General features: G+C 35.2%; 3 protein-coding genes across 5 annotated transcripts in view; 1 reads left to right on the top strand and 2 right to left on the bottom strand.

Annotated features, from left to right (window-relative positions):
* gpm6ba (glycoprotein M6Ba) overlaps nt 1–9,780 on the top strand; it is a 33,933-nt gene extending 24,153 nt beyond the window's left edge. Inside the window, exons 2-7 of the mRNA XM_056254285.1 lie at nt 1,061–1,247; nt 2,697–2,853; nt 3,833–4,001; nt 4,473–4,546; nt 5,967–6,032; nt 8,948–9,780. Of these exons, the coding sequence (XP_056110260.1) occupies nt 1,061–1,247; nt 2,697–2,853; nt 3,833–4,001; nt 4,473–4,546; nt 5,967–6,032; nt 8,948–9,100 (806 nt within the window). The 3' untranslated portion in view covers nt 9,101–9,780. The remainder of the gene's footprint in view (nt 1–1,060; nt 1,248–2,696; nt 2,854–3,832; nt 4,002–4,472; nt 4,547–5,966; nt 6,033–8,947) is intronic.
* Nucleotides 9,781–11,396: 1,616 nt separating this feature from the next.
* Nucleotides 11,397–15,294, bottom strand: LOC130087807 (ras-related protein Rab-9A-like). 3 transcript variants are annotated; one of them, XM_056254288.1, is made up of 2 exons: nt 14,913–15,294; nt 11,397–12,701 (listed from the first exon to the last, which is right to left on the bottom strand). In XM_056254288.1, exon 2 carries the CDS (start codon nt 12,663–12,665, stop codon nt 12,060–12,062), a length of 606 nt encoding a protein of 201 aa, XP_056110263.1. In that variant the 5' UTR covers nt 12,666–12,701; nt 14,913–15,294; the 3' UTR covers nt 11,397–12,059. The 3 variants fall into 3 exon arrangements, with proteins under 3 accessions (XP_056110263.1, XP_056110262.1, XP_056110264.1); XM_056254287.1 differs by having other exon boundaries at nt 11,397–12,693; XM_056254289.1 differs by lacking the exon at nt 14,913–15,294 and adding an exon at nt 12,774–12,804 and having other exon boundaries at nt 11,397–12,693.
* A 3,307-nt stretch (nt 15,295–18,601) lies between these two features.
* Nucleotides 18,602–20,153, bottom strand: LOC130087805 (transcription elongation factor A N-terminal and central domain-containing protein). Its single transcript, XM_056254284.1, has one exon. The coding sequence runs from the start codon at nt 19,874–19,876 to the stop codon at nt 18,710–18,712; it is 1,167 nt and encodes a 388-aa protein (XP_056110259.1). The 5' UTR covers nt 19,877–20,153; the 3' UTR covers nt 18,602–18,709.
* Nucleotides 20,154–21,756: the final 1,603 nt, after the last annotated feature.

Raw genomic sequence — 21,756 nt, 5'->3', positions numbered from 1 at the left:
TTCCAACTAAATTAATGAATAAGTGGGACCCTTTCAATTAAATTAAATGTTCTCATTAATTTATGGAGAACGAAAGAAATAGACTCATTCAGTAAATGAAACGTTTTTTACAAAAATGTAAAAAGCAACATGATGGCAGAGCTTTCAGTTTATAGATTCCCTTATCCTAGAGTGGAGTGCTACTAAGTGATGTGGATTTCTGTCTATATAATAAACATTTACCAAAACCTCAATAAGGTAAATTATAGATAAAGTAAGACAGAAACACCCCTGTTCACCGCTCATTTTCCCATGGGCAAAGGCAAGCACGCGTTTCACATCAGTGTTTCTCCCCAGAGACTAGCGCGAAATTGATCCCCTATCTTAGCGCCATCTACTGTTCTAGAAGAGGAAGTTGCTCAACTGCATTTGTGAGAAAATCTGCCTGGACACGGAAAAATAGTGTCAAAAATCACGTGACAGTTTTTCGTACTTGTAGAATTTTGTTTTGTACTTGTAGAATTTTGTTTTGTACTTGTAGAATTTTGTTTTGTACTTGTAGAATTTTGCTTTGTACTTGTAGAATTTTGTTTTGTACTTGTAGAATTTTGCCTTGTACTTGAAGATTTTTGTTTCGTACTTGTAGAATTTTGTTTTGTACTTGAAAGATTTTAGTTTGTACTTGGATGATATTTTTGTCATTGAAGAAATACGTTTCTATGTATATGTAAAACATACTGTATTTGTTTGATAGGTACGTTTTTTATTTGCAGAACAATATGCATTAGTTTGTGAGTGATGTTTCGTATTTACAAACCACATTGAGTTTGTTTGTGAATCATTGGGTGTGAGTAAAACACGTTTTGTGTGTGTGTGAGGTTTTGGCACATAATTCGCTCCATACCAATAAGAGTAATACAACCCACTCTCAATATGTTGTTCAGTGTTCAAAAACAATACTTAAAATATATGCGTGATTAATTAGCACATCAAAAAAAATTCAAAGTAACACATACTAGGAAGTAGCATTTGCTGGAGCGAATTCCGACAAAACACAAAATGTCTTTTTCTCCCCCTACAGGCTGCTTCGAGTGTTGCATCAAGTGTCTTGGCGGTGTCCCCTATGCCTCTTTGGTGGCCACCATCTTGTGCTTTTCAGGTGTGGCTCTGTTCTGCGGCTGTGGGCATGTGGCACTTACGGGCACTGTGACCATGGTGGAAAACCACTTTTCTCGCATCACCTCCGACCATGCTACCCTTATTGATGTGTAAGTGTGCTCGTATAAATGGCCATGATAATTCAAATACCACAGATACAGTAACTCCCCAATGATAGCTGTGTCCATATATTTAGATTGATACTGTGCGGTGCTTGAGGTGTTATTATTGTTACATTAAGGTATAAAGAGATGAAAGAAAGCAAATCTTGATCTTGTTTATCTGGTAACACTTTACAATAAGGTTCCATTTGTTAATATTAGTTAACATAAACTAACAATTAAAAATACTTCTAAGGCATTTATTAATCGTAGTTAATGTTCATTTCAACATTTACTTATACATTATTAGAATCGAAAGTTGAATCTGTTAATATTATTTAATGGACCTGCTACCATGATCTTTCAATGAACAATTGTTTTTCTAAACTTTTACTTGAACAAAGATTAAAAAATACCGTCAAAAATGTATTACTCGTTGTTAGTTTATGTTAGATAGCCTGTCAATTGTCATTGTTCCGGTAGCGGGACACTTTGTGTGCTTTTTATTGATTTTTTCCCCATGTCATGTATTTTAGTAATCATCAAGAATTAGATATCATTTGAAAGCTTAAATACTTTCATCCTTTAAAAAACGCTTTGAAATTGGACATCGCTTTACCTTGGAAATGGTATTCTAAATCCTTTTAGCGGACAACATTTTTCAACTTCAAATTTGGAATACAACTTTGGTTATTGTACATGTTCCTGTATGCCTTTGATTTTCTAGAAAAAGAGTCCAAATTATTTTGTAAAATATATTTTGTATAAAATTAAAACTGTTTAGTTCAGTACATTTGCTTTAAAGTATATTTTTTTATAGCTTTTTTACACTTGAACTTTTGAATTTTTGCTTTAACTTCTACAAGCATCTGCTGGGTGTCTTATTTAAAAAGAGACCAACCTTAAGTCTGTGCGTTAACTAGCACAACCTTATTGTAAAGTGTTATAGTTTATCATTTTCTACCTGTTTGAATTCATGTCCATATGTAAGAACACAGTGTTATGCTCAAGAGTGAGTATGTGGTGAGAAATGACCTCTAGAGTCCTAGCAAATAACTGGCTGTACTTTCTGTACCATCATGTCATCTTGAGCTTTACTGGGAGTAAATGGCCTTTGATTTCCTGTGTACATACACAGTGTCAGTGTGCAGTATACACAGTACCTAAAATCTGCCAAGAGTTCATGTGGAGCCCCCACACCAAAATACAAGTAACCATAGCCACAATTGTTTACAGAGCAGGAACTCTGGCAAATGTGATCTTAAATAAACCATGTCTTTATGTTTTGGTATCATTCAATCTAAACTGATCTGTTTTTATGTATGCGAGTTAGAACTAAGGAGTTGAAATTGAATAATCTCGGTTTCTCCATATAAATATTTGACAATTTTGAGGGATTGTTGCCCACCTCTCACATTAACACATTCAATATAGAGAAATGTTTCCTTTGTTATGAAGGGTTCAGATTTTGCAGTACATCATCTATGGAATCGCCTGCTTCTTCTTCCTGTATGGCATCATCCTGTTGGCCGAGGGCTTCTACACCACCAGTGCTGTCAAAGAGATGCACAGCGAGTTCAAGACGACTGTGTGTGGACGCTGCATCAGTGCCATGGTAATGCCAGCACGCACATACAAGCATGGACATACAAAACAAGGCACAGCAGAAAAACATGCCTCTACCTACATTTCTGCAAAACTCCAAAGACGTACCCATACATACAATTGAGTTTCAGTTTCCAGCGTTCCTTGGATAATACTATGTTTTGACCTCCAAACACTTTTGCCATAGTGCATGGTTGTAAACTAATACATTTTGATGTTTGCATAACATAACCAGCCCCACTTGATAGAGCATTAACCTTTTAGTTCACCAGACAATTAATTTCCGAACTGCTGTGATATAGACCCAACCAATGAAATACAATACTGCCAGATTCAGATTCAATACAAGGCTGCCACATCATCAGTTTCAGATAAAACTGAATGCACTTTTAGCGGCACTCATTAGACATTTCACTTTGTGAAATGTGTCATGAAACATGCAAGAAGCAACGTAATAACATTTTGCGGAAATGTCGCCACAGGCAAGGTTTCCCAATGAGCGTGGGTTGGCAAATACGCTTTCCATAAACATATACGAGCTCATTCAAATACATTTACCCCCCTCCATAAACATTAAACTCTTGAGGACAGATCTGGCGCGAGCAGTGCAGTGTACCCTAATTCCTATAATTGCTGCAGATGTCCAGTAGGATTCATCTTTAAAGCCTTCAGGCCATGTATGGATGTGTCTTTGTATGTATGTGTACTCTTGTGATGTTTTTTAAGCTGGGAATCATGTGTGTATGTTCACATGAGTGATTGTGATAATCTAGTTGCGACAGATACAAGGTGATTCAGCGGTAAATAGGTCATCATTCTGGGTCACATTCATGCTTTATACACTGCAGGATTTAAACAGGATTAAAACTATGAGATTATTCTAGTCATTATGATATTAGATATATGGATATTGAGTGGATATTTAGCATGCGAGTCTAACTGCAACAACCTAAACAAGACTTCTCTTTTTTCTTTTTTCTTTTTTGAAGTTTGTGTTCCTCACCTACATTCTGGGATTGGGATGGCTAGGCATCTTTGGCTTCTCTGCGGTGCCTGTTTTCCTCTTTTATAACATGTGGACCACGTGTGGTGCCATGAAGTCCCCTATTGCCAATCTCACCTCTGTGGACAACATCTGTGTCGATGTGCGGCAGTATGGTAAAAAAAAAGATTGAGATTGAATCATTAGATAATACTTGGTTATATTGATTTGCAAAATCAACATCAATTTACAATGTAAGATTTGATTTTAATAGAATGTTAACTACACTGTAAAAAAACTTAACTCATTATTTTGTGTTATCTTTTTGCATGGTTTTTTTTTTATTTCGATAAGTTGAGGACAAGAAAACTTAAAATTTCTTGTTGTCTGGACAATCTAGTTATCTCTACACAAAAAAAATAAGTTGAAATAACTAAATTGCTAAAATATTTTTTACAGTGTAGTGTATACTTCCTTTTACAAATACAATCAGCCATTTCCTTACCTGGCATTTACTGAAAGCCCTACCAGTGGCAAACTATGTAACCATTCGTTCCATTTAATAATATGTAATTATTCAAGTGTATTGCTTTGGTATTCTTTATAACTTTTAGATGAATGTATCTAATACATGTAATCATTTTCAGGAATCATTCCATGGAACGCGAGCCCTGGTAAAGCCTGTGGGTCCACACTAAGCGACATCTGCAATACTAGTGAGGTAAAGATTTACCTCATTTGTCCCTGAAGATCATCACATACAGTATGTACTGGAAGGACGTTATTTACCCTGTGAAGCCTGACATGAAATAATAGTCAGAAAACTGTTTACTGAACAAAAAAACAAACAAAAAAATGCAGTTGATGTTATTTATAGGCTATGGCCAAAAAATAAGATGAAATTCTGATTGATTGTAATGTAAATTAATAACAGTACATTTTTATAACAGTATAGCAGACTATTGACATAAAATGCATGTAAATATCAGTTGTCACTACTGTTTATCTCCTAGAGCTGCACGATTCATCGTTAAAAAAAATCATGATCTCATTCCTAAATGACAACGATTAGCCTGTCTCTATTAAAGGATTAGTGAAAATGTCCTGATAATTTATTCACCCCCACGTCATCCAAGATATTCATGTCTTTCTTTCTTCAGTCGAAAATAAATTAAGGTTTTTGAGGAAAACACTCCAGGATGTTTCTCCATTTTTCTTTTCAACAACACAGTATTATTTCTGTGTTATAAATATTTTTATTATCACAAAAGTACTAGGATAAAAGATACAAGATTATAGTTCGGATATAAACACTGATATCTACGGAAGCGATAAAAATACAGCAAATCACCTTTTGAAAGTAACTTGACGCTTCAGCAGTTGTATAGATTACATTGTTACAGGACTTCTAAACAAATGTATTTGTCATTGAATCATTCATTCAAGAGATTTGTTCAAAAACTCTGAAAACTAAGTATTTATGAGTGAGTCATTGAATCATTCATTCAAACGTATTTAAAAAAATTCATTCAGATTAAACATTCTAAATAGACTGCAGCAATTAACATTTTGTCAGAACCTCTAGTAAATTACATGTTATTTTGTTTAATTGTCTGTTCAGAAGAATCGTGATCTCTGTTTGAAACAAAAAAAATTGTGATTCTCAATTTATCCAGAATTGTGCAGCTCTAATATCTCCCAATAATACATCTTAGTAAGATGATATTGAAATGCTTAGTTTTAAGATCAAAGCTCTGTCATTTTTATTGTGGGGCCAAAACATATAATACAATACAATACAACAATGTTTAAGAGATGTAAAAATGATATATGTACAGGAGGAATGTACATTCCTTAGAAGCCTGTTGAATCATTTGATACAGTATACATTTGTAACATGAAGTTGTTTATTATCACATTTTTCACAGCAAAAAGAGACTATAAAGTAGGATTCATAGTAAAGTGTAAAAGCCTGACATTTGTGTGCTGCCTTAAGGAATATGTTTCAAATTTCTCCGGCAATGTCGTTTTATTTTAAATGAGTAATATCACATTTTGTGTGGCTATAGGTCTGTAGTCTTGTGTTAGTTATGTTTTTTCATAGTAATGCTAGTAATGGATTTCATAACATTTCATTGCAGTTCTATCTGTCCTACCATCTTTATATTGTTGCCTGTGCTGGAGCTGGTGCCACTGTGATCGCACTGGTAAGATTTCATGTTAAATGTTCTTCTAATTGTTTTCTTAAGTAACTTGTTTATATCAAGAATAATAGTTGAAAATAGTCTAAAATTGCTTAGTAAAGAATTGCGTTTATGTGTAGAGAAAATGGTACAATATAGTGCTATGGTGCTATTTTGCAATATTCTGTCATCAGTTCAGGATCTTTAGGCACAGATTGACCTAGCCGTACATGCTTTTATGGGGAAGTGGTGCAACTTCTGTTGTAAAGTTGCTACTGTACATATAAAACAATGTTTGGTCTCACCCACTGGTTTGTCTCTCTTCCATTCAGCTCATCTATGTGATGGCCACAACGTATAACTTTGCTGTGTTGAAGTTTAAGAGCTACGACCACAGTCACACCACTAAATTTTGAGCTTTTTGTACGAGGGCAACTGCAAAGTCTGTGAAAGTTGTTCTCAAAGATAGAGAGAAAAAGAGATAGAGTGTAAAAGAGGTCAGGAAAAAGGTAAGGTAGAGAATAAATAGAGAATTGTTAATTCTAATAGCATTGGACTTATTGTATAGACAATGTAGTGCATAATGTTATGGTCTAATGTTTCTGTACTAGTTTGACAAAGTGTGATCTTTTGACAAAACAAGTACAATATTTCACTCACTTAATGTTTTCCATACATTTTTACCTGTGTTACTAGGACCAAATTCATCAAGTACAATAATGGATTTTATTTACAGTTAATGAGAAAATTACATTTAAGTAGGCTTAGTGAGAATGTAACTCTTCTCTCAGTCCAACAACACCTAATGGACAGGATTAAAACTAGAAAAAACATAGTATTTGATAATTATGTCTCCATTGGATTATATTCGCTCTGAGGCACCAATAGTCCATAATTCAGTCAGATAGAAAAGACAAGGCAAGTACAGTAGATGAGAAGAGCATAGTTATTGCTGCTATGAAAGCTAATATGAATGTTGTGTTAATGCTCAAAAATGAAACATTTACTTATGCTTCATGTACCTGTGAAGGGTGTGACTGTACTTTTTAACTCCTCGTGTGATGTTTTGCATTCATGGAAATGACAAAAAAATTACAATATCTTTCAGAGCCTTTATTGTTAGATTCATCCAACTACTACTTACTTTAGTATTCTGTTTATTATAGAATTAAAACAGTATATAGATTCTGTGCCTTTTGTATCATTCTCAAACCAGGATAGTTCCTGTTTTCTGAAAGAAGAAATAAACAAGAATTGTTGAGAAGTTCATTTCTTTTTATTTGATAGATCAGCTCATCTTTTTTTTACCTTTCTTTGGATACCACCAGTAGTTTTTACATCATCTTTTATTTGCTAAATGCTAACACCTGAAATAATAATAATTCATGTGATGCTGGATACACTGAAAAAAGTTAAATGACTGTCATTTATTTAAAGTGCATTTCAATATTGGTCTAATCGAAAATCATGGTTTCTGGGTTTAAACCTGTTTCGTTCAGTTTGTCTAAAAGCAAATAACACTACCCATAAAACAATTAAAAGACACAATTTTGTTTAAATAGTATTTTCGTGTATTGATGTGCAGAAAACATATTGGCTAGCTTTACTGACTGCTGAAATTATTGTGGGTTTTATTCATTTTTGCAGGTGCATAACAGAAAATATGATGCATATTTTAAAAAGACATAATAGTAAACTAAATTAAACATGAACTAACAAAATGTTTTTAGTTTCATCTCAAGTGAAAATTTTACTTTCATATTATAATAATAATAAATAGAGCTGCACGTTTTATCGTTAAAAGATCGTAATCTCGATTTAAACTCCCAGGCTATTAAACCTTTGACAAGTATGATCACAGCGAAACATTTAAATCTGCGTTGACGCTGTTGCTGACCCAGAGAGAACAGTTGTCTGTCATGTATAGGTATGAAACAGCTTCATTCTTTTCAAATGCACAATATCATTATTTGTTACAATAATGCACAATTACATCATTACATCAGTAAGTGGCAACAAGTGACTTTGTCATTGAATCAGTCATTCAAGAGATTTGTTCAAAAACGCTGATTCATCCAGCAATAAAACAAGTCAAGTCTTTTAGAGTTAGTCATTGAATCATTCATTTTTTAAACAGATTACATTTTTTTTATTAATAATAATTAAATATTTTTATGCTGCAATTAACATTTTGTCAGAACCTCTAGTACATAACATGTTATTTTGTTTAGTTGCCTATTCAGAATTCTGGGAGAATCATGATCTCTCTTTAAAAAAAAATTTAAAAAAAGATTTTCAGTTTATCCAGAATCATGCAGCTCTAATATTACATAAAAAATATATATAAATATAATTTGAGGAAAAAAATACAAATTTGGATGTAACTTCAATGGGTGAAGTGGCTGCAATAAAGCGCACGACAGAGCAAACAACAAAAACAGTATTTAATAATAATCCAACAAGAGATTTCAGGAGTATAGTATAACAACCACACAAAGACGTAAACGAGACCGAACAAAGAACTTGAATGACCTGAAGGCTTAAATAGACTGAGTAATGAAGGAAAATAAGGAAATATGAAAACTAATAACCACAGGGAACTCAGGCAAACCAGAACAGGGAAAACAGAAACAAAACACAATGAAACAAAACAGACACAGAACTACACGTTACAGTGACACAATAAAAAGATATTTTTTCAGTGTATTCTGATCAACTAATATTGATTTCTGTGTGGTGCAGCTATAATAATTCACTGAGATTAAGTTAATAGGTTCTTAGAGCAACCAATTAATACTGTCTTTACTCTTATAGCTGGCTTTGGCTAACTAACCCACTATGACTAATCCTTCCCTCCACCTGTTTCTTCCTCTGTCTTTCTACCTCTCCATCTCTCTGTCTATTTTGTTTGTCTTCTTTCCCATCTCTACTGTTCACAGATCCACTACCTGATGATCCTGGCAGCGAACTGGGCCTACCTAAAGGGAGCATGTCAGCAGACTCATGACTACCAGGACATCAAGACCAGGGATGATCAAGAATTGCAGGATGTGCAGTCACGCTCCAAGGAGGGTCTAAACTCGTACTCATAAACAGTTCTCTCTGCTCTACTCTGTTCTACCCCACCTCTACCTAACCTGCTCTCTAGACCACACCAAAAACACCCATACACAAACACACAGCCGCTGCAATGACCTGCCACTTTCAGATGGAACATTGCACAAACTAACACTGCTAAGCGGTGCGCTATCCTGACTATACATCATAACAGTGGTATAAGTTGGCTATAATCATGATGAAACACGTTCAGGCAAGTTGTTTAACATCTGTAACAAATGATAAGTGGAATCATCCATGATACAGTTAATAGTGATATGATGTGTTTTGCTCATCCACTTCATGGTATAAAAGACCACTGGTATAAAAGTGTATGTATACTAGTATTGTACTGTCATTTTGCATTGACAATTTTTCGAATTGGTAGAAACTGTATGTTCAAGTGTAGTCATGGTTACAACTGGGTTATATTTGGAATTATGATGCATTGTCTTGGTGAAGCGCTGCTTACATGATAGATTGTCTGCACTAACTCCTCACAAACATTTTGCAGGAACTTCCTTTTTGGTGTTTTATACATATATAAATATATATAAATGTGTGAAAGTGAATGAATGTTGTTGTTTTTTTTAATTATTATTATGGGTGCCAGGTTGTGTATTGAAAATGTCTGTTTATTTAGAATCTTTCTCTGGGCTCTCTCTATCTTAGATATCTGAATTCACCTCTTTTTCCAACTCTCTTATTTTTTTTATTTTTTTTTTTGAGGGTTGGGGGAATAATGCCGGTACTTGACAAATTACACTAATCTTGTAATAGAAAGCAGATATATTAACACACACACACACACACACACACCCGTCAAAATATTTCTCTTTACAGGACATTTTCTCAAACCTGTCAGTCTTGGGTATTATCTAGTACTCAACCCTCAAAATTATATCCAGAAAACAGCATTTGACTGATATATATCTGTGAGGCAGAACAATTTATATGTATTTGTTTTATGAAAGAAAAAAAAAAGAAAAAATGATTTCCTATTAATGTATAACAGAAACTGCCATCGTCAGCCATACAGGTTTAATACTTTCCTTCAGTTTCGTTGCTAAATCTAGGTATTTTTCAGTCTTCTAGAATTTGATAATATGGCAAGATCAATGTTTACCATGAGATTTATGAAATGGTAGTGACTCCTCTGTGTGAGTTATTGCTATGTGGATGTGGAACTCTGAAAATAGTTTGAATTTACAGTCAAATAACGCCGCCTTGTTTTTGCAGTGTATCTTTTCCTAACTGGTTTCTCTCTCTTTCTATTACTACTTTTACAATATGACTCTCTTTTTATTGATCTCTCTTTTAACTGAAATAATTACTCTCTGTAATGTAAATATAAGCATGTTAGTATTGTCCACATATACAATTGTTTTACTACCAATTATATGCCATTTCTTGCTGTATGTTAAATTCTGTTAAAGTGAGCTTTCAGGAATTAATCTATTAATGTCCATTATTTATTAATAGATCCATTAATGTCCATTAATCTATTTACCCTGGTTTTGAAAAAGAAAAGGTGTGCCTGGATGTTCTATTGTTCCCTCATTATTGCATGAAGGAAAGATATTTTGTTTTGTTTTGCAGTACTTTAAGTGATGTGTAGTCCATTGTTCTAATGAACTACAATTCACAGTGTCCTCCCCCCAAAACAATTCACTGTATCTTGATGGAAATTGTAGTCTTAGATGTTTCATAGTCGATTTTATTTGAAGTCAGATGTTTTATGAATCCTGTATAGTGATTTTTGTAACCTTCTCTAGTAAAAAAATTTCTATGATCTATATGAACTGTTTTGTGTTATTAAAAAAAAAACCTGTGCAAAAGATAGAGGAGCACCTTATTTGCCATACTGTCTTATAACTTCACTGCATTGCAAGGTAACTATCATCATTTCTATTTAGTCCTCCTGCAGTTTGTGCATATAAAATGTGTATTTTGCGCCACCTGGTGTAGAAATGAGAACATTGTGCCCTTATTTTTATTATTAAAAACATCTCAACTTTACCCTGAACTTTTGATTGAAAAAAAAAAAAAAAACATGGTAAAAGACAATAAAAACCTATAATCTATAATCAAATACTTTTAATTCAGTAATAGTTCAGTGAAATATTATTTGCAAACTCGGATGAGCATGCAGGATCATTATGAGAATCATTTTGTGACAGAAATTATGCACAGATGTCTATGTAAAAGGAAATTCACAACTAAATGTCTTGGAATGGTATAAGTTTTCACATTCAGGCATATTCAAAAAATAAATTGTTAGCCCATTCAAACTAAAGTGATAATTAATTAGGGCCCGATCACCGATGGTGTGAGGACCCTATTGGAATTGCTCCGTTTATTATACAAAATACATTTACAAAAATCACACTTCATGACTCTTAAAACATTCTAAAACGTCTTATGATGAACGATTGTTAAAATAAGACAAACAAACAAACAAACCTGTGCTAAAGGCACTTAAAGTAACACAGCTTGTACATTACATAGTGCACAAGGAAAATGAGATAAAAACACATTCTAGTGTTCATAAATGTAATAGCTGATGTTTATTTCTCAACTGTAAACTGCATTAGAATTTGTTGCCTGGAGGATCTCACTGATCCCGGTTTGGTTTACCAACATTGATAATTTAGACCACCTAAATCACACAGGAAGGTAATCCAGTGCTTTGAAGGGATGACAAATGAATGTGAATCAAAGAGATTATTTTAAACTAAACAAGACATGTAATTCTAAAAGTCTCTTCATTCATGTTAATTATTCAGAGCTGGACAAGTGTTTGAGATTATATAGCTCTGCTGTATCAAAGTAAGCATATTGCACAGCACACAAGAAGTTATTTCTGGCATCTGCTGTTTTGAGTTGAAGAGTATACATTTATTTGCTAGCACATAACAAGGAGTACTTCAGTTGTGTCCATTTCATTAAAAAGCATCAACAGCACAAGCCGTTAGAACGCGGCTTTCTGCGTATGTCAACGGTGTCTGTGGGCAGCAGATGTTCTGCGCGATCTTCAGATGCGAGCACATGCCTAACTGCTTCCTCAAAAGCAGCTGAGACATTAGTGGCATCTTTTGCGCTTGTTTCAAAGTATGGATATCCACCATTCTCTTGACACCACTTTTGAGCTTCTTCCATTGACACCTGACGCTCCGTCACATCTACTTTATTTCCTAGAACAACAAAAGGAAATTTCTCTGGGTTCCTGACATCTGCATAAAATGCAAACTCTTTCGTCCAGTTGTTGAGGTTCAGGAAACTTTGATTATCGTCCACGCTAAATGTAAGCAGACAGCAGTCAGAGCCACGGTAAAAGGGCGTTCGGAGACTTCGGAACCTCTCCTGGCCTGCTGTGTCCCAGATCTGTAGGGTAACCATGTGACCATCCACCTCCAGCTCTTTGTTAAGAAACTCCACACCGATTGTGTGGAATAGGTGTGAATCAAACTTGTTAGAGACATAGCGGTTCATGAGGGATGACTTTCCTACGCCACCATCCCCCAGCAGAATCACCTTCAGCAAAGATGATTTGGTGGTCATTATCAAGAACTTTCATAGGTTACCTCACCTACAGACCTAAAATGAAAATCAGAATTAGCAAGTTTAAAAAATAAAAAAAAGCACAACTTCTCACTTTCAATATGTAACATATTGAAGTTGACAGTCTGAATAGATCAGTTTTTGTTAAAGGTGGTAGTAGGCCAATAAAAAGCCAGTATAAGGGTCATTCCTGGTATGCGGTGACATTTCGGCTTCATAAGTGTTGAAAAAAAGAAGAACATGATTTTCATGTTTTTAGCATTCTACCAAAATAGTGACATGTTTAACTAGAAGGAATACATATTGGTCAAGCTCAGGGACTCTATAATAATAATTATGGGTAGTTTGTTCAGACACTGTCCATGAAAATATTCCACCCTGTTAGGGACATATACATAGTTATCACAACATGTTAATAATGTAAATGTTAAACAATAATGAGCTTTTCTTGGATAGTATATGTCCCTTATGCCATCTTAGATTTTCCTTTTCTTCTTGAAACAAGCAAAACAATTTTTGATGAATAGAATATGTTTCACATTCCACCCTGTTAGGTTTATAGACCTAACAGGGTGGAATCTAACAGGGTGGACAATTTTGAGCTAAATTAGCCATAGCTCTTTGAGTGATCAACATTTAGCTAGCTAACCTTCTACAGATAAATATAACTTTTATAACTATGTCAGATTTGTTTTTACATTTTTTTGATAGGACAAACATTCTCCATAACATAGCCTAACAGGGTGGAACTTTAAGGGTGGGACAAGCAGGATAACATTTCAAAAACTAAAAAAAAAAGTTAGGCGTGAGAGTTGAAGCTTACTTCAGTTTGTACAGTTGAATTCCAGCAGGTAAAAGAAATTAAGTCACTTCTTGAAAATGGTCTCAATGAAATTGCAGTCGGATTTGGAAGGCAAAAAAGTACATACTAACAGGGTGGAAGACTACTTCAGGGACGCAGTAATTGAAGAAAATTTTAAGAAAAAGACCTATATTTTCACATGGTTTATATGTATGACTAGAGGCAATTTAGCCTAGTCTATAACATAATAAAAAAATATTTTGAGGGTTTTTGTCATTTCATAGTTTATATTTCTTGCAGAAGTTGATTACTGTGCACTGAGGACATGATATAATTGAATGCATACATCAATTAAAATTGTGTAAAATACAAAATAGTATTTTTAATGTCTATTATCTCTGTTTAAATGGTAAAGAATACTTAAATCTACAATTTAAGCCATTTACTATAAATATGCGACTCATTTTAGAGAAAATATGAGTAAATAAATCATTGGGACAGGAAAAGTCACCGCATACCAGGAATGACCCATAAATAGATATACTGATATAATAGATATTTTTTTGTGAGAGGTGAGGTATAGTTCTGCCTCAGTTTCAGAGCAGACTTCTGGCTCAAATAGAAATACATTTGAAAGCCAGTGTGACTTAAAATCAGCACAGCTCGAGTCATAAATAATGGTATCTTTAATTTGAAGTTCTGATGAACCCCTTAGCCCAAGACATTGTTCGTCAAAAAATAGAGTTCGTAGGCTACTAGTCTTAACTGTCCTGTGACAGGAGTGCATTCATCTGAGCCCCGGAAGCGCCGATCATGTGAGACAGATCTTCACGGATCGTCCTGTCCTCATAACTTAGCCTAGTGCTATATGAAAAATAAATAGAAGAAAACTAAAATCTAACTCATAGGCTAATGCAAGGTTACATATAACCGTATACTTTTGATAACAGATCACATGAGTCTGAAAACGAACAAGTCTGAACATTTTGAAGAATTGTAGCAAATAAATATTTACAGTGTAAAGCTAAACGAAAGGCAAGCCTGGGCTATTCGTGACGTGTTTTCATAGCAATCATTTAAAAACCCCGACAGCGCTGCTCATGCATTTACAACAGAAAACCTCTTAGAATACGACGTAGGTTCTAGAAGTCAAGCCCATTTTTACTCGATATCGAAGTTAATCAATGGCAAACTGAAGGACTGTTACAAGCGACTGTTTTATCGTAATAAAGCAAATGATCAAAGGAAACGTAATATTGTGGCAAGACGTCGCTTTAGTGTAAGATAAATTTAAGTGGTGGCATTCCATTCAATCGCATGATCAAACCGGCAGATTGGGACGCTCTACGCCACCATTGCTTTAAAGGTCCTGTCAAATTATACACTTGGCATTTCGTACATTTAAAACATGTGTTGCGCGAGGAACAGACAGTTAGGATACATACCGTTGAGAATTCAGCAATGAGTGAAGTGCTGTGTTAGCAGCGCCATTCCTTAAAGTAGAAGCAGCATCCTCCACTGTATGGAGCGTCTCAAGACATGGCGCCCCTAGGCTGGCCAAACAAGCTGCTGAAGCTCATATGACCGAGTGCTCATTTATAAGACATTTAAGTTAACATGAAATCAATTAATAAAACAACACGGAAATGAATTGAATTGGTTTCATAACTGAGGCCAGCCTGACACAGTAAACATCCTTCTGTGTAAAATATTCTCTTTGAAGTGCCTTATTCCTCTAATATTTGGTTGGCATAGGACATTAATTATTAACTGTCTTTGATTGACGACAGCATTATCAGCGAGTCACTAACCAAATACTATCCCTGCTAGTTCTACAGCACACATGATCTGATGTCACTTGATCACAAACACAAACGCACAGCAATATTAAATCAACATATGTCAGATTACATCATCAAGCTTGGAGCTTTTTGATCTCGTTAGAACTTATGCAAGAGTAGGCCTACATAACGTAATCTTAAAGATTACAATCAATGTTTGCCACATCATGGAATGTTGCGATGAACAGCTTTACACATAGGCTACCTTGATAACAGTTTACCCTAAGTTAAATGTCTAACTTGTTTGAATCACAAAACCAAATAGAAAGTTTAAGATGAGGTTAAATTTGTAATTAGCTCTTAAAACATAATCAAGAGTCAATTCCTGTTGATAAATAGCTGTAAAAAAGAAAGAAAAGAAAAAAAGGGCTAACAACATAATATACAGGCTAAAAAATATAATTTCCATGTGAATCTTTCCACATTCAAGACCTGTCTATTTAATTAAATGTGCACATTAAACCAGAAAACAACACATAGATTAACAATGTTTTTAAGTGAGACATCTGACTGCTTTTTTCTTCTTCTTTTTTTGACTGAAACATTCAGCCTTTAGCCTTTGGACCCTATCTTGGGCAGATTAACAGGTCACATGCTCTCTGCATGCGGCACACTTTCTGTCACATGTTTGCTGAGCTTAGACACAAGAACACATTTAGAATACTGCATTCATTGTGCTTCTCCTTTTTTTGGCGATCTGTTTCAGATGCATTAATTTAGTTTAAAACTGTGGTCAAAGTCATTAGAGAAGCAAAGACCAAACTCCTGACCTCTGAAATAGATGATTGAGGGGGAAAACAGGCTTACTTTTCCTAACAAAACATCATAAATATTACTTTAGAATATATATTTATTTTACCTGCATAAACCTTCACTTTCAGATAAAAAACATACATTATTTCATGCAATGGTTCATCAACAGGTGTGCATACGTATAAGAGGCTGAATATATTTTACAAAAGGGTCATTCTGTGTCAAATTATCCAAATTTCAGAAACTTACCCAGCTCAAATTTTAGATTTCGCTAACATTTGAAGATTTAGACCCAAATTGCAGGGTTGTAAAAATGACTTTAAAAAGATGCATCATTATTTTATTTTTCACACAAAGATTAGTAGGTTTATAAGTAAAATCTGTTGACTTTAGCAATCTTTGTTGCATTATATGCCAACAGATACAGTTAAAAAAATTAGAAAAAGCACTTCTTGTGTTTTTTTGCCTAAAGTTTGCATGCCTGTAACTCAAATATCTCTTAATAATAGTTTGTTAAAAAGTTTTTTAACAAACTTTTCTTTTGGTATCCATATTTTCAAGGCCTATGGTTCAATTCCAGAGATATTGGGATCTCAATATGGCTCTAATTGTAAACTGGACAATTGCTGAAGAACAAATAATGTTGAAAATGTATCTGGTTTTTCTATCAAAACAATTGTAAATAACATATCTGTTGTTTTTCCAAAGTTTGTGTGCCTGTAACTCAAAAGGTATCAAAGATATCTTAATATGATTTTAGATTCTGGTTATTAACAAACATTTATTTTGAAATCTTAAATTTCAAGGCCCTGTTATGGTTCAATTCCATTGATATGGAGATCTCAATGCGGGTCCATTTTAAAATTGTTGAATTTTACCTTTATTCAATGGACGAAAACCAAATGTGAGTCACTTGAATACGGAGCCCCCCTAGTCCCACTTTGTCAAAAAAATTTATTATAACTATCTTGTGGCCTCAAGATAAGTAACTCGTGGCCTCAAGAGAGTAACTCGTGGCCTCAAGATACTATCTCGTGGCCTCAAGATAGTAACTCGTGGCCTCAAGATAGTATCTCGTGGCCTCAAGATAGTAACTCGTGGCCTCAAGATACTATCTCGTGGCCTCAAGATAGTATCTCGTGACCTCAAGATACTATGTCGTGGCCTCAAGATAGTAACTCGTGGCCTCAAGATACTATCTCGTGGCCTCAAGATAGTATCTCGTGACCTCAAGAGAGTAACTCGTGGCCTCAAGATACTATCTTGTGGCCTCAAGATAGTATCTCGTGGCCTCAAGATACTATCTCGTGGCCTCAAGATAGTATCTCGTGGCCTCAAGATAGTAACTCGTGGCCTCAAGATAATATGTCGTGGCCTCAAGATAGTATCTCGTGGCCTCAAGATACTATCTTGTGGCCTCAAGATAGAGATACTATACTACTCGTGGCCTCAAGATACTATCTCGTGGCCTCAAGATAGTATCTCGTGGCCTCAAGATAATAACTCGTGGCCTCAAGATAGTATCTCGTGGCCTCAAGATAATAACTCGTGGCCTCAAGATAGTAACTCGTGGCCTCAAGATACTATCTTGTGGCCTCAAGATAGAGATACTATACTACTCGTGGCCTCAAGATACTATCTCGTGGCCTCAAGATAGAGATACTATCTTGAGGCCACGAGTTACTATCTTGAGGCCACGAGATAGTATCTTGAGGCCACGAGATAGTATCTTGAGGCCACGAGTTACTTATCTTGAGGCCACGAGTTACTTATCTTGAGGCCACGAGATAGTTATAATACATTTTTTTGACAAAGTGGGACTAGGGGGGCTCCGTAGTTTCAGGAATAGGCCTATTTGAAAGAAGGGATTTTGTTCATTTTAATAGCTTTTGAAGCTGCCAAGAGTTCCAATACGTAGTGTCGTAACTACATGTTACCGCATTGACATCCCAATTTCTCTGTGACTGAACCATATAGGGCCATAAAAATTAAGATTCCACAAAAAAAGTTTCATATAGGAACAAGAATATGTTGGCATATGATGCAACAAAGATTGCTAAAGTCAACAGGATTTACTAACAGACCTACAAATCTCTCTGTGGAAAAATAAAATAATGATACTGTCATCTTTCTAAAGTAATTTTACACCCCTGTAATCTGGCTCCAAATATCAGGTGAACACCACCCCCCCCCCCCCCCCCCCCCCCCCCCCCCCCGCAAAACATCAGATTACTTAGTTAATATGCATCCATGACATTTATGTATTTCTTATAGCAGATTATTTATTTTTTTCAAAATCAACATTTTTTTTTAGCCGAGGACCTCTGGTTGAGCTGACACGGAATGACCCAAAAGTGTTTTTGAGAAAAAAGTAAATAAAGCCAGGGTCAAAATGGACATGCAATTACTTTGTTTTAATGGCTAATATTTCTTAACCTTTTCAAAAAATCTTTTCCAAATCAAAACGGACCAAATGCATTTCCGAACAAAATGCATTATGAGGATTCATTGCACCAAACTGAAAGCCACAAGCAAGTTAATCTGACTGAAAAATCTTTACTTGATTTAACTGTCCACTGAAAGCTCAAATAGTGCAGAACAATACTGCTATTCATCATTATTGCAGTTATCAATACATATACACTTGCTCAAAGGCAAACCCAGTTGCTGTGGTACCACTGCTCTCCACAATTAGCACAGGTCATAAAAGTCATTGAATCATTATCTGCACTGCCACTCCGTACCCACGAGGGCAAGAACAGCATCCCTCGTGAGATCTGTGTTACCCTGCAGTCCAAACTGCCACAGCGCCTGCAGCGAACTTTACTGGTGGGTGTCCCTTCCACCACCTCTGGTAACTGATGCTCACTGATGCCCAAAGTGGTGTAACCTTCCCTGAGCTGTCGAAGTTCTGCCCCTGCCATTTCCTCTGCAGACATCTGGGCAAATGCCTCTGGAGTCAGGTGTCCTGACATAAGACCTTGGCGTAGATGAGAGTTCTTTGGGTTCTTTAGGTTGGCCACCTTGCTCCTGATGCAGGACTTGTACTTAAGCTGGGTTCTTCCATAAAGAGCATGAACATGTGCTTCAATGTCTTGAGCAAGGGCTTTGTGTTTGTCCATATGATCTGAGTCTTTTTGCTGATTTGGGGTAAGAGCCTGGAGAATCAGCAAGATACATTTGCATCTCAATGCCGTGGACTCAGAGGAAGTGCTGGGCTGATTTGTGTTTTGAGGAACTGAGGTTCTAAAATCTTCCTCTCGGACAGATCTTTCTTCCTCATGTTGTAACTGAACATATTCTGCAGTGTCATTTGCTGGACAAGGCTTTTCTGAAGACAACTTATCTGAGCACACACTACTGTCTTCACATTTGTCTTGTTTTACATCCTTTGTTATGTCATGTTGCTCTGTGTTGCATGTACATGCTTGATTCTCATTCCCCCTTTCATTTAAGTGCTCAGATCCACTGGTAACAGAGGGAATTTCCAAACACTCCTCAACATTAGGCAGGTTATGTGTCTCTAGTTCCTTGTTCTCCTGTGGGTCTTTGTTATTATTTTTCAGCATAGGTGACAGCTTGTACAACTTCTTCCATTTTGAGAGCAAGCTCTTTGCTATTGTTTTAGCACTCACAGTTGGACAGAAATTAAGTAGCTTATAAAGAACCTTCACAATTTCTGTAGTCTGAATCTGCTCTAAAGTGACAGGAATGTTATTCAGATCTGTCAGTAATGATACAATATCTTCATAGCTGCCATCATTGTGCAACTTTTCTATTTGTATAGCATAATGAATTATCTCTTTAGTATTCATGGTCTCTTATATACTATTGAACTAACAAGTAGCCTAAGCAATGGAAATTACTTAAAACTAGTGCAAAAAAAAAAATGTTGGCTTCAACAGCATTTAGCCTACATGCACGCATTCGAAGAATAAACTGCTGCAAAATATGAATACAGTAATCAATTTCTAAATCGTAGACAAACGCAACGCATTCACCTTCAACCAAACAAGTATCTTCTTGGTAAAATATTCAGCAGTAAAAGCCTTTTAAAATGGAGAATTCGCACTCCTTCCGCCATGTCTGAAATAATCCAATAACATGATTGTACACATAGCAAAACCGTCCTAAAGAGGGCGTAATTGCTCAACTTTTTTCAATATAACATTTTGCCGTTTAAACTGCAGTCATGAAACACATTCAGTGGACACTTTCCCACAGTTATTAACGTCGTATTTAAAAAAAAACAAAAAACTTTTAAAGTATATTTTCATTTTTTAAACGTAGCTACATTTATAACACTATGTATTGTAGGCTACATTCGCATTCAATTACAAAGGTAGCTAATTAAAAAACTCAGTGCTGCCTGCAAGGGAGTTTCTAAAACAAAGCTGAGGGTTTTTGATGGATTTATATTTCTCTTTTCTCATTACCGCAATCTATTTGTTTGGTTTGCCCCCTCTTTTGGAAAATTCTGTAAATGCTGTTTTTATTTTTCTGCTATAGGAGCAAATGGTAACGTAAAAAATCATGTCTGCTGTAGACCTACCTCTCACGTACTGTAAAGTTAAAAGAAGATTACATTTAAAAACAAATATGCTTGGATTAGGCTATCTATGTTTCTGATAAATGACCTTTGTATATAGGAATAGATAACAAATCAATGAATGCAGATATTTCTCAGATGAAAGTCGGGCCTTTGATGCTGTTTGGACTGCAAGTTTATTCTCATTTCCGGGAGTTGCATAATGCCTGAATGACCTGAAAATGCACTATCCAAAATTAAACGGTTGTAAGTAATTCATGAATGCTTTGGACTACAAACCTGGTCTCTTTTCATAGAAGACACTCAGCAGATTATTGCTGAAGAAAAACAATATGAAAAATATAAAGGTGTAAAAAAGTTATAGAAGTTTATGTTTACTGTTAAGCAAATATCCTGTACTAAACATTTTATATTTTATACAAAACATTGCTATAAAATCAAAGACATATGTCTAACCAAGGTGTGCCCAAATCTGAAGTTGAAATCACAAAAATTAAAGCTCCTATGAGATTTTATTTAGGCGCCATACCAAAAATAGCCACCTAGTGTCATCTACATTCCATTGAATGTTTTTTTGATGTGTTCTCCTGTAACAAATTAATACATTTCTGTCACAACATCACTTCTATCACAAAACAGCTGTGTTAGCCCGCTAAATAGTTTTTTTTACAGTAGGCCTACACTTTCCATGGTAATGCAATTTCCATTTTCATAACGATTTTCACATGATTTATAGAGTGTTTAAGCTTTTGAATGATATCTAATTTTGATGAATACTAAAACAGGCCTATTTGAATACGAAAAAAAAAAGGCAATAAAGAAAATGTGACAAGCGTCCCGATAGCAGGACGGTGACAGTTACTCTCATCCATGGTCCCACACCAGTATTTGTGTCTCATATGTATGTAATATGTTATCTGGTTTAAGCTAGTCTAAAACGGTAATTTGCTAGTCCAAGTTTATCATAAATTGGGTGTTCCAAAAAATTCTCACCACCTTGCGCTTGTATAATCAAGATGGAGGCTTAATGACTGGCTTAGATCTGATGGAACAGCTACACAGGATTTTACTCTTTACAGGGTCATTTTCACCCCTTTTATTAAAATAGATTAACTAACAAGATTTTAACTTGTGGCTCCGTCTAAA

Source organism: Rhinichthys klamathensis, unplaced genomic scaffold (genome assembly GCF_029890125.1).
Source record: "Rhinichthys klamathensis goyatoka isolate OS25496 unplaced genomic scaffold, OSU_Roscu_1.1 h1tg000111l_1, whole genome shotgun sequence".
Lineage (NCBI taxonomy): Eukaryota > Metazoa > Chordata > Actinopteri > Cypriniformes > Leuciscidae > Rhinichthys > Rhinichthys klamathensis.
This window is presented reverse-complemented; position numbering and strand designations above follow the sequence as displayed.